Raw genomic sequence first — 12,263 nt, 5'->3', positions numbered from 1 at the left:
CAACAGTTCTCTTATACAATGAACTGGTGGCATGCAAAGGGGGTTGGGAGGGTCCTAAACAGATTAGAATCGGAATAGAAGGCTCCTCGTAAGGCTCCTCCCTACTGTTAGCTCATCCGCGCATCCAACAAGACTCAACGCAGCTCTGCTTACCTTTTGGCTTTTGTCACACCTGTGGTGGATGTGGGTGTTTCTGAATGACATGATAGTTTTCAGACAGTCTCGTCACAATTACAGACACACTAAAGATTTATTTGGTCGTTTAAGTTCACACTTGATGGGTGGGCAGGCACTCCAGATACTTGATTACATCCAAGTAATCAAGTATTACAATATTTTGGGGGGGAAATATTAAACAAGTTTTACTTTTTAATATTCCCCCCCCCCCCCCCCCCCCAAAAAAAATGAAAAACCCAGCAGTCAGATGTACACAATAAGACTGCCCACGACAGCATACACTTAAGCCTTGTGATTGATTGACATGCTAACTATAGGGTGCATGCCTGCTGTTCTATTTGTCTACTTGTTGAAAGCGGAGGCAGCGAAACAGCAAGATGGCTGGAGATGTTGTACAGCTGTCCAATGAACAGCCATCCACTTGCTCTCCATCTTGAGTTACAGATGTCACCGAGTGCAAGGTCAAACCGGAAGACGGGAGGACGGTCGGGGAGATGGCCCACCGGGTCGAGGGAGGGGAAGGCTTTCGAGAATCTGAGCGTGTAGGGTGGGAGGCGTTAATCTAAGTGTGATGTCAGGGGTCCGTCGGCAGGGAAGTGGCCAGTTGATCCCCCGCCAAAATAACCTCCAGTTGACTGATGCTTGCACCATCTTTCCTTTTTTTTTTTTTTTTTTAATCAATGTCACAGAGATGATCCGTTGTCTAAATATGGGGCATTGGATTGGACACATGGGGACGTCTATCAAAAGAATGTAAGCGGGCACCCACCGATTTGATTGGCTGCCTCTGGCCCAATCCCGCTCATTTTGGGGGAAAGTTTGGCAGGATGCGAGGGTACTTATGGAAGCGAGGGGAACAGAGTGACTCCTCTATCCCGAGCGTGTAGCACGGAGGCATCCTTTCTCGAGACAATCATCGGTATTTTAGTGGGGTGTTTGTTGTGCACAACAGCTGGTCGCCATGGTAAGAAGCTGAGAGCTTGGGACTTTTTGGTTGTTGTGGTTGAGGATTTTGGCTTTGACCCGGAGACGCGACAGGAAAGATGTCTGACGATGGAGATAACACAGAAGGCGAATACCTGGATTTACCCTCAAGTGTTTGCTTTTGTGGAATTTATTGTAGGGGGGGGCGATAATTACACGACGGGACGCCTGCTTCCCAAAAGCAAAGATCCGTTTCCGCAACTTCGCACTGTGAGGTTTTCATGTGCTTTCGCTTCGTGATGTATATCGCAGCTAAACCCGATATGATGGATATTTAGATTGGGCCAGCCGCACTAAAGATAGCGCCACGTACACAGCTGAGTAAATTGAGACAGACGTACGGCCTTTTCCGAGTGTCCTAATTTAGGACGTTCACCTTGACAAAAATCCCCCTCGAATCCTCCTTCGAGTCTCAATTTAAAAATAGCTGAGCCTCAGGGATTCGTATGCGTGGCGATGTGGTAACATATTGCTGATGATCCGTCAAAGGCGAGAGGAAACGCAAACGCAGACCGCCGGTTGATTGTCTTCTGAATAAATATGGCTTTTTTATTTTTGTAAAAACTTTCTGAGTGGGGAAACGCTTGAAAGTGTTTTGATGTAAACACTTTACATCAAACAACACTTGATGTAAAGTGTTTTAATAATATTACCAGAACAGTGATCACATTGGCAGTGGATTTAAATGGGCGTGATGATTTTAGCCGTCTCTGATCAGAATCCAAAATACGCGAGGATGCGAGGAGTAGGAAGTTCCGACCTTTGCCTCGCAGTTCCGAGGGCCCCGCCTGTGTGGCGTTTGCATGTTCTCCCCGTGCCTGCGTGGCTTTTCTCCGGTTTCCTCCCACATCCCCAAAACATCCACGGTCGGTTCATCGAGGACTCTAAATTGCCCGTAGGTGTGAATGTGAGTGCGAACGGTTGTTTGTTTGGATGTGCCCTGCGATCGGCCGGCGACCGGTTCAGGGTTATTTATTTTAATTTGAATAAATATGTGTTAATTCATTTGAACTCACTTAATACAAAATGATTAAACACTCGGACGGACAATTGAGTTTTTGAGTTTAACCTGACCGGCAAAGTGGAGTAACCTGAGGGAAGCCACGCTAGCGCGGGGCGGAACAGGAAAGGCGCACAGAGGAAGGCCGAGATCCGAACCCGGAAACTCAGAACTGTGAGGCAGACGCGCATGCAATTTCCTTTGAAAAACCACCCGGGTTCGGTCTTGTCATACGAGTGGGCGGAAAAGGCCCATCTGACAGCGTGGACCGTTTTCATTCCTATTTCACGTGTTTGCCGAGGCACCGTCGAGACAACTGTTCCGTCTCAAATGAAGGAAAAAGCCAAACATGTCCCCTTGAAATGAAAATTGTTTTGACAAAAGCCTCATAAAAGGATGTGAATATATACATGCTAATATGTTACGATAAATATGCATTTTAGGAATAAAAGCTGGCACTTTGCCTACGACGCTACGGTATTTTAACGCTGGCCTCGATATAAACACCGGACGCAAAACGCCGGGTAACCGTTCCCGCGCCGTGCGGAACGCCAGCCGCCATATGAGCTCGCGTGTGCATTGTTGAGTTCATCTTATTATGTTTGCAGCCAATCTGTTTTCTGCCCCTTTGCCTCCCCCTCCAAAGCCCACTGACGCTCAAAGCGACGCCCGCTCCTTCCTCACTGAGGAGATGATTGCAGGTCGGTCATCGTTTGCTCTGTATGGACACAAGGTTTCGAAGAGTTCTGCTTAGCCCGTTCCATTTTGCGTGCGTCTAGAGTTCAAGGCCGCCTTCGACATGTTCGACACCGACGGCGGCGGTGACATCAGCACCAAGGAGCTGGGCACCGTGATGAGGATGTTGGGACAAAACCCGTCGAGGGAGGAGCTGGACGCCATCATTGAGGAAGTGGATGAGGACGGTGAGGAATTGAAATGGCTTTCTTTAGCTTTCCATCTGAACATGACTTTTGACGAGACAAACGAGACACATTCCTTTGGATCCCCGACAGGGACCGAAAGAGCTCTCAGTAAGTACGATGCGATACATTTGTACGCCAAAAGCAACTATTTACTCTGGTGACAAAGCTGAGCCTTATTATCTGTCTAAAGGTCATGCTAAGAATTGCAAATATGCCCCAAAGAGCAGCGATTCCTAACCACTTTTTGAATTTGTATTGACTACAAATCAAGTCTTTTTCAATGCGAGCAATGTACAGTGACAGGCCAGACAGTTAAATGCGTTCCCACTAGATGGCAGAAGGTACAATGAACCTCCTGTTGGCGTTCTTACACTGTAAAAGAATCAAAGCTTTGAGTTCAACTCGCAAATCCATGTGGAAATTGAGACACCATCATCATTATTTCAGTGTCAATACCTTTTGTGACATTTTTGGGAATGCTGTGCGCGTGATATTTTTTTTCATGTGAAATACAGTATGGTTGCGAAACACCGATCGAGACGGATGACACGAGAGCGATCCGATTGGACGCCAAGTACGTCAGGTGCATCTCAATAAATTCGAATATGGTGAAAAGCTTTTCATTTCAGTTGCTAAATTCGAAAAATGAAAGATCGTTTCATTTCGCACCGATACTTTTCAATTCCATGTTTGGATTTCCCTCTTCTTTTCCTTCCGGCTTGTCCCGTTACCATCGAAATGATCCAAACTAAAACCTTGAACTATTTCACTGTGTGTGGCCAATCAGCATAGCATGACTTTCGCATTTTGACTCGAGCGCATTCCAGGTGATTCCGATTCATCGTAATGTTTCGAGATGGCGTGCAACTCACCTGTGAACCTCCCCTCGCCCGTTTCCGCAACCCCTCCCCAGGCAGCGGTACCATCGACTTCGAGGAGTTCTTGGTCATGATGGTGCAACAGTTGAAGGAGGACCAGGCCGGGAAGAGTGAGGAGGAGCTTTCCGAATGCTTCCGTATTTTCGACAAGTACGACGGCGAGCGCATCCCTCACAATTTAACTCATCGCCGCTACCCTGCCTGCTGTTTTGGTTAGCAACAGACGTCAAACGGCCTCAGCAGCTAACTCTCGCGTGTACGTGTGTGAACGATAACGTTGATGAACTGAGAAAATGGAAACACATCACTCGATTTAGCGATATTTCAAATGTTAAACAGCAGCGGCGGCGGCGGCGTCCACAGCAGGAGTGTGCATTCCTTCGTGGGCGCAAGAATTGGACCCCCTCCCTTCCCTTGGCTTTATCTTTTGCATTGCGAGAGGACCAACTGCGCATGTCAAACCTTTCGCAAGAGTCAATGGGTAAAGAGATCGGCGCCCCAAACTGGAACTTTGGGGCGCCATAAAATGAGACAACATAAATCAAGAAATCCATTTTGCGCCTCATGAACCGTATACGATGTGTCCTTGTCATCTAAAAATAGATATATAACATAAAGATTTGTTTTTCATCCGATTTGATGATTTCATCGTTGTCTCACTGAAGGTGACTCAGCTGAGCGGTACGGCGGCGCCCCCAATTGTAGAAACTATCGGCCCGATGCAAAATATGCCACGTTCGGTGCATCATCTGGAGCGCTTCGGGATCCATTTTTATCAAATACCTTTATAATAACATCAATAAAATACATCATCCTCACCAGGGAGGCTGATGATTAAATGTATTCATGCGTCCTGATCGCTGCAGACGTGTAATGATAACCAACAAATCAGAGGACAGAAAAACGCTGACGTGACCGAGGCGAATTTGACAACTGCAGTCGCGTTGCTAATATAGCTTCGATTACACTAGATTAGATGGACATGGAAGCACATAGAAGACGAAGTATGATTGGGAAAATAATCTAACATGCAGCCCAAAATGAAGACAATAGACAATTCCAAATCTTTCTGGTAAATCACTTCGGCCCAACTTTTGAATAGGGTGTCTGTCATCTTCACGCGGTGATGTCTGTCTGGACTTCTGTCATCTAAGTGTGATCGGAGTGTTATAGATGGTTTCCGTCCTCAGGAACGCAGACGGGTTCATCGACCGAGAGGAGTTTGGAGACATTCTGCACATGACCGGAGAAGCCATCACAGAGGAAGACATCGATGAGATGTTTGGCGAGTCGGACAATAACAAGGACGGAAAGATTGATTTTGATGGTAAAATAAATAGAGCGAAAATAGATGGAGTGTACAATATATATTGGCGATATGAGCAGTTCGGGGGCTCCAGCTTTGCATTTTCCTACGTGGCGTTTGCATGTACTCCCTGTACTTTGCTCATAGCAACAAGAAAGTCCATTTGTCTACCGATTTTAGGCTTGTTGACACATTTGTCATTTTGCCGTCTTTGAGGTACTACGAGTAATCCCTCGTTCATCGCGGGGGTTAAATTCCGGAAGGCCAATCTTTGGGATTTGTATTACATATTCTAAAGCTGTATGAACCTCAGCAGGCTCTTATCTTCCCGAGACCCCGATTAACCTCTTAGAAACACTTGAAATACTCTTAAACACCTTTCGAACTCTTAAAACACGATGTACATTTTATTCCTTGTCATTTGTGGCGGTTTTTTTTTGTTTTACAGTTTTAATGTTTTCGGCTAGGAAGTGTTTATTTTACCACAAACAAATGACAGCATGCACTCCCAAAAACATCTGGCACGCACTTCATCCGCAATAGGCCAACCGCGATACGACGAGGGAACACTGTAGTACGCCTCAAACTGCTTTCACATCACACCGGTATGGATGAACTCCTGCTTTTTTGTTTCTCCCCAGAGTTTTTGAAGATGATGGAGAACGTTCAGTAAAGACCACATTCCCTGGTGATCCTCCTTAAGCCCCTAAAAGTTTGCTCACTTTGTTTTCGGGGTTCAATGCCTTCCACCACGCTTCTCTCACAGGAAGCCCTCGAGCCTGGCGAGAATGTCTAAAAATATCCGTCCAACCCTTTTAAGACGAGGACACTTTCCCCCGGCCGGTCGTCAGCTGTCCCTTCGTTGGCAGCTGCCGCTCCTCTTGACCCTCCCGACATGCTACACCATGGATTCCCTTCAAACCCCCAAACTCCTCCTCCTCCTCCACAACGACCCAATCCTGTGCTGTCCTCTGAAATAAACCAAACTTTTACTCATTGGTTGTTTGTATTGTGCTTCATGGCAATCGCTCAAGTCAAAGAACAAAATGCATCCCCTGGGCGAACAGCGTCAACCGGCACTTTTGGGCTCAAGGGCCACATTGAGTTCTTAAAAACAGCAGACATTTGGTGATGAACTCCAATTTGGGGAAAAAAAAGAAGTTCAATGTATTTTTGAAAAGGTTGGGAAAAAGACGAATAATAAATCCATTCATTTTGTTATGCTCAATTTAAATATAACTGAATCAACCATTTGTTTATTGAAATACATACAATTGTTCTATCTATATGTGAAATGCAGCCCTATGGGTGGCACAAGTCAGTGCAAACCGTAGGCCGGTCCCAAACCCGGATAAATGCACAGGGTTGCGTCAGGAAGGGCGTCCGGCTTAAAACCTCGCCAAACAAATATGAGCGTTCATCCAAAGAATTCCATACCGGATCGCTCGTGGCCCGGGTTAACGACGTCCGCCGCCGGCGCCGTCGACCTGCGGGGCGCCGTTGGAAATTCACTGTGCCACTGTGGGTCCAAGTCAAAGAAGAAGAGGAGGTGGAAAGCGGCTTCTTCGGCAGAAAGAGAAGCGAGGAAGACCAAAGAGAAGGTTGATGGATGTATGCAGGAGATGCAGGCTTACATGGAAAAGGATGGCGCGCTGTGGCGACCCCAAACGGGACAAGCCCAAAGGAAAAGAAGAAGTTCTATCTATATGTGACTTGCTTATTTGACTCATATTTTTGTATTTTGTTATTTAAAATAAAGCAACTAACTGGTTATTTTAATATATATATATATATATATATATATTTTAACAATAACAAAATAAAAAAAATAATGTATAAATTGCTAAACTGCTAAAAGAACGAAACAAATATGACAGGGCTCTTGCAATGTAAATGCTCGTCTGTGGCCCACCGCTCAAAAAAAATACTTGAAAGGGTTTACCTTCCTCGCAAAAACAAAAATAAATAAATCCACAAATAGGCATTCATGTAAATGTGAAAAAAAAAAAAAAGAACAACGATAAAAATGATACTAGTCATTTAAACAGATCGCTCCGATGCTGCTCTCAGTCACTACGGGGCCTTTTTTCACCGTATCAGCGGGTGGCTATGATATGCTCTAATGTATTCATGTATGTATTTTCTTTCTCGTCAGCAGTCACAATTTTGAAGGGAACTGTGATTTTTGGTTGTCAATTTCACTGTAAGGTGCCTTGGAAACTTCCCCATTTCAGACCCCAAAAGTTGCGATTTTCCATTCAACTTCGTGATCATTGTTATTAAGTAAATGTTTTGCTGGTAAAAGTGCATTATGATCAATCTACTACACTTTTATTTTAATAAATTAACTGCAGCAGACCATGTGCATGCATTCAGCAAAGTATGCGAGCTTGCTGACAGGGTGGACAACGATGAAGTGGACACTTTTGGCTCATGTTAATATTTTTAGTATTTTATGAGCACAGCGTCACTTGGCAACACGATTCAGTTAGCAAGCTGACTGTTAACTGTTAAACAAATATTTCCAATTTCTTATTAAAACTCATTTACTGTCAGCCCTCCCAGTTAACATGGATATTTGACTTCCAAAATCCGTCAATGGCAGTGAATGAGTTTTAAAGGTGATTATATCAATTGATATTTCTCGGTAACAGAGTGGACGTGTTATGCTCGACAAGATCAAAATATACACATGATGAAAATGACAAAACATTTGTACTGTAAATATTTATTTTGCAAAGAACCACTTTTACGACCTCCACTGAATTAGTCCACAGTTGGGCCAACGATCGCACATGTTGAACCTGCTTTTAAGCTCGCAAATCCTCTTGCGGTGTCGACACAAAGTACGGCCGTGCCACGAACTCCGGTGATTGGGACACGAAAGGGAACGATCGGCAATCAGGAGGCGACCTGTAGTCGGTGCTGTTGCCAGACACAAATCGAGGAGAAACTGCTTGTGTTGACTGTTTCTAAACCGTGTCAAGCAAGTCATTTGCAACTTTTGCAATGCAGATAAGCTAACAGTTAACCTAGCTTCACCTATTTCTTCTTCTTCTTCTTCTACTACTACTACCCTTCATGGTATTTTTCAGAATTCTTCTGGATGCCCTGTGGCACCATGCTGCCTCTCACAGGTCAGTCTTGACACTACAACAGACACTGAGGATTGTCTGTGGAGTCCTTTTTTGAAGGACCCCCTCATAATACTGACACCAATCAAATTTAAGCATCATGTGTACCACTAAATGTCATAGGAATACAAAAAGTTGCCTACTTTTAAGGAGAGAAGCCATAAAATTACAATAACAAATATATTTTTTAAACAAAGCATTTTATATTTACAAGAACAAAGTCATAATCTTACAATAACGAAGTTGTGTTTTTTCTAAGTGTTAAATTGTAATATTACAATATTAAAGTCCAAGTTTAACAACACTATTGTAAGTGACGTATAAAAACAAAACTTTTTTATTGTAAGATGATGCCTTTTATTATGGAAAAGACACCTTGACTCTCTAAACAAATGACTATATTCTCAAAAGAAGTATGCCTTTTGTGCTGGAAGAAAATAGGACTTTATTCCTGTAATGATACACTTTTTGCTCGAAAGCAAAAAAAAAACAAAACACTTCTTCATTAGTGGTGTCAGCATAATTGGTTTAGTCTGTCTGTTTTGTTGGCAGGCCAGTCCCAACCCCACACACTTTTTAAAAGTGCTAATTATTATATACATCTAGCCATTGCTGTAATATGCTGTGAAATTTCATGGCGTGTTAGTCTCATTCATTTCAATACTTACAGTGGGTACGGAAAGTATTCAGACCCCCTTAAAGCTTTCCCTCTTTGTTATATTGCAGCCGTTTGCTAAAATCATTTGTTCTTTTTTTCCCCTCATTAATGTACACACAGCAACCCGTATTGACAGGGCGAAAAAAATGAATTGTTGAAATTCTTCTGAAATTCTTCTGAGAAAGCACGGCCTGCCACCGGAGCCGCTGAGACAGTTCTACACAGCGGTCATCGAATCGGTCCCGTGTTCTTCCATCACGGTCTGGTTTGGCGCCGCTACAAAAAAGGACAAACTCCGACTGCGACGGACAATCAAAACTTCTGAAAGGATTGTCGGTAACCCCCTACCCGCCCTTGAAGACTTTCATGCTGCCAGACCTAAGACAAGAGCGTGCAAAATCCTCTCGGACCCTCCACATCCTGGTCACCGGCTCTTCCGGCTCCTTCCCTCGGGTAGGCGCTACCGATCGACGCAAACTAGAACTAGTAGACATTCCAACAGGTTCTTCCCTCTTGCGATCAACTTCTTAAACACCTAACCTATAATTCCATTACAATAAGCTGGCAATTTTTTGACTTTAGTTCGTTGTCACATTTCTGTGGGGCCAATTATGTGTTACTCGTGCACTCACTGTAGTTGTCTCGCCATGGCTGCACTATTTGCATATACTGGCCACTCATGCCAGAGTAGCATCTGCTCCATTTGCACACCGATTGAGGAGTATCTGTAACATTTGCACAACCGACATTGTCCCAGATGATCGCACTACTCGTCACTTTAAACCGCATCCACTCCTTGAAGTCTCAGCGCCCTTTGCACAATGGTCATTGCACCGGACTATCGCAATATTAGTCGTTCGAACTGCTCTAAGTGCTAGAGGACTCTGCAATTGTTTTTTGTCAATGTCTTTATGTCCCCAAAGTGTTCTGTAAATTGACTGTTTGTTGTACTAGAGCGGCTCCAACTACCGGAGACAAATTCCTTGTGTGTTTTGGACATACTTGGCAAATAAAGATGATTCTGATTCTGAAATGTTTGCATGTTTATTAAAAAAGAAAAACTGAAATATCGCACAGCCGCAAGTATTCGGGCCCTTTGCTCGGTATTTAGTAGAAGCGCTAATTGCGCTAATAGAGCCATGAGTCTTTTTGGGAAAGCTTTTCCCACCTGGATTGGGGGATCCTCTGCCATTCCTCCTCGCAGATCCTCTCCAGTTCTGTCAGGTTGGATGGTGAACGTTGGTGGGCAGCCATTTTCAGGTCTTTCCAGAGATGCTCAATTGGGTTGAAGTCAGGGCTCTGGCCGGGCCATTCAAGAACAGTCACGGAGTTGTTCTGAAGCCACTCCTTCGTTATTTTAGCTGCGTGCTTAGGGTCATTGTCTTTTTTGAATGTCAACCTCCGGCCCAGTCTTCGGTTCTGAGCACTCCGGAGAAGGTTTTGGTCCAGGATATCCCTGTACTTGGCCGTATTCATCTTTTCTTCGATTGCATCCAGTCGTCCTGTCCCTGCAGCTGAAAAACACCCCCGCAGCGTGATGCTGCCACCACCGTGCTTCACTGTTGGGACTGTGTTGGACAGGTGATGAGCAGTGACCGGTTTTCTCCACACATGCCGCTTAGAATTGAGGCTAAAAAGTTCTATCATGCTCTCATCAGACCCGAGAATCTTATTTCTCACCATCTCGGAGTCCTTCAGGTGTTTTTGAGCAAACTCCACGCGGGCTTTCATGTGTCTCGCACCGAGGAGAGGCTTCCGTCGGGCCACTCTGCCATAAAGCCCCGACTGGTGGAGGGCTGCCGTGATGGTTGACTTTCTAGAACTTTCTCCCATCTCCCGACTGCTTCTCTGGAGCTCAGCCGCAATGATCTTTGGGTTCTTCTTGACCTCTCTCACCAAGGCTCTTCTCCTGATTGCTCAGTTTGGCCAGATGGCCAGCTCTACGAAGGGTTATGGTCGTCCCAAACGTCTTCCATTTCAGGATTATGGAGGCCTCTGTGCTCTTAGGGACCTTAAGTGCAGCAGAAATGTTTTTGTAACCTTGGCCAGATCTGTGCCTTGCCACAATTCTCTTCAGGCAGTTCCTTTGACCTCCGTGATTCTCATTTGCTCTGACATGCACTGTGAGCTGTAAGGTCTTCGATAGACAGGGGTGTGGCTTTCCTATTCAAGTCCCATCAAACACAGCTGCACTCCAATGAAGGTGGAGAACCATCTCAAGGATGGTCATCAGAAGAAATGGACAGCACCCGAGTTCAGTATTTGAGTGTCACAGCAAAGGGTCTGAAGACTTATGGCTGTGTGATATTTCACTTTTTCTTTTTGAATAAATCTGCCAATATTTCAACAATTCCATTTTTTCTGACAATATGGGGTGCTGTGTTTACATTAATGAGGAAAAAAATGAACTAAAATGATTTTAACAAATGGCTGCAATACAACAAAGAGTGAAAGATGTAAGGGGGTCTGAATACTTTCCGTCCCCACTGCAGCCCCTGATCAGAACGTTGCAATGCCATTAAAAATGTCATCACTCTACTGCTCACAGCCACTATGGGCACGATGGGATCGCTATATGCTGTGATGTGTTAGCTCCGGGCATAACAGCCCGAGATGAATTCATTTCTGACTGTTTTTAGGAAGGCACCAGACCTTAAGCCATACACACCTGCACACCCTTTGGCTCACAATCGTTAGCCAAACTAGGCTTAAACACTGCATCAAACTAGCTAGCCATTCGGTCTGACACTTGTGCTGTACACTATACGATGACCAACAAACGTAATGGTGGACTTTTGCACGTAGTTAACGCAAATGAGATGATTCGCCGTCCCTTCTGAAACCAAAAGTCTTCCTTGGGAGTATGTAGTCCCGTTCGCCCACCCGTCAGATCCTGCCCGCCATATAAGGACCACCAGACTTGGTCTGCGAGCCTTTCTACCCCCTTCCCTCCTTACTATTCAGGGCGCAGTTGAAGATGAGTAATTGGGGTTGGGGTTGCGTTTTGCAGAGAGGCTTGGCATACACAGGTTGGGACCGCTACCCCCGATGCATTCTTCTACTGGTCTTAGGTTTCATCCCCCGATTGAAACATAATCATCACCGAACCCATAACCTACCTTAAACCTTATTCGTGCCGGCGTCAAACTGTTTCCGAAGGCTCATTCCAAACCGGTTTTCCAAGCTGAAGGTCTGCACCCAAA

General features: G+C 44.9%; 2 protein-coding genes across 2 annotated transcripts in view; one reads left to right on the top strand and one right to left on the bottom strand.

Annotated features, from left to right (window-relative positions):
- si:rp71-17i16.5 (phosphatidylinositol 4,5-bisphosphate 3-kinase catalytic subunit gamma isoform) overlaps positions 1 to 12,263 on the bottom strand; it is a 32,933-nt gene that overhangs the window by 15,098 nt on the left and 5,572 nt on the right. The gene's annotated exons all lie outside the window — the stretch shown is intronic.
- On the top strand, positions 1,035 to 6,249 carry LOC133399272 (troponin C, skeletal muscle-like). The gene is made up of 6 exons (XM_061670699.1): positions 1,035 to 1,141; positions 2,808 to 2,862; positions 2,941 to 3,084; positions 3,998 to 4,112; positions 5,153 to 5,289; positions 5,910 to 6,249. Exons 1-6 carry the CDS (start codon positions 1,139 to 1,141, stop codon positions 5,939 to 5,941), a joined length of 486 nt encoding a protein of 161 aa, XP_061526683.1. The 5' UTR covers positions 1,035 to 1,138; the 3' UTR covers positions 5,942 to 6,249.

Source organism: Phycodurus eques, chromosome 1 (genome assembly GCF_024500275.1).
Source record: "Phycodurus eques isolate BA_2022a chromosome 1, UOR_Pequ_1.1, whole genome shotgun sequence".
Lineage (NCBI taxonomy): Eukaryota > Metazoa > Chordata > Actinopteri > Syngnathiformes > Syngnathidae > Phycodurus > Phycodurus eques.
The sequence above is the reverse complement of the archived record's forward strand: the minus strand, read 5'-3'. Positions and strand labels throughout refer to the sequence as shown.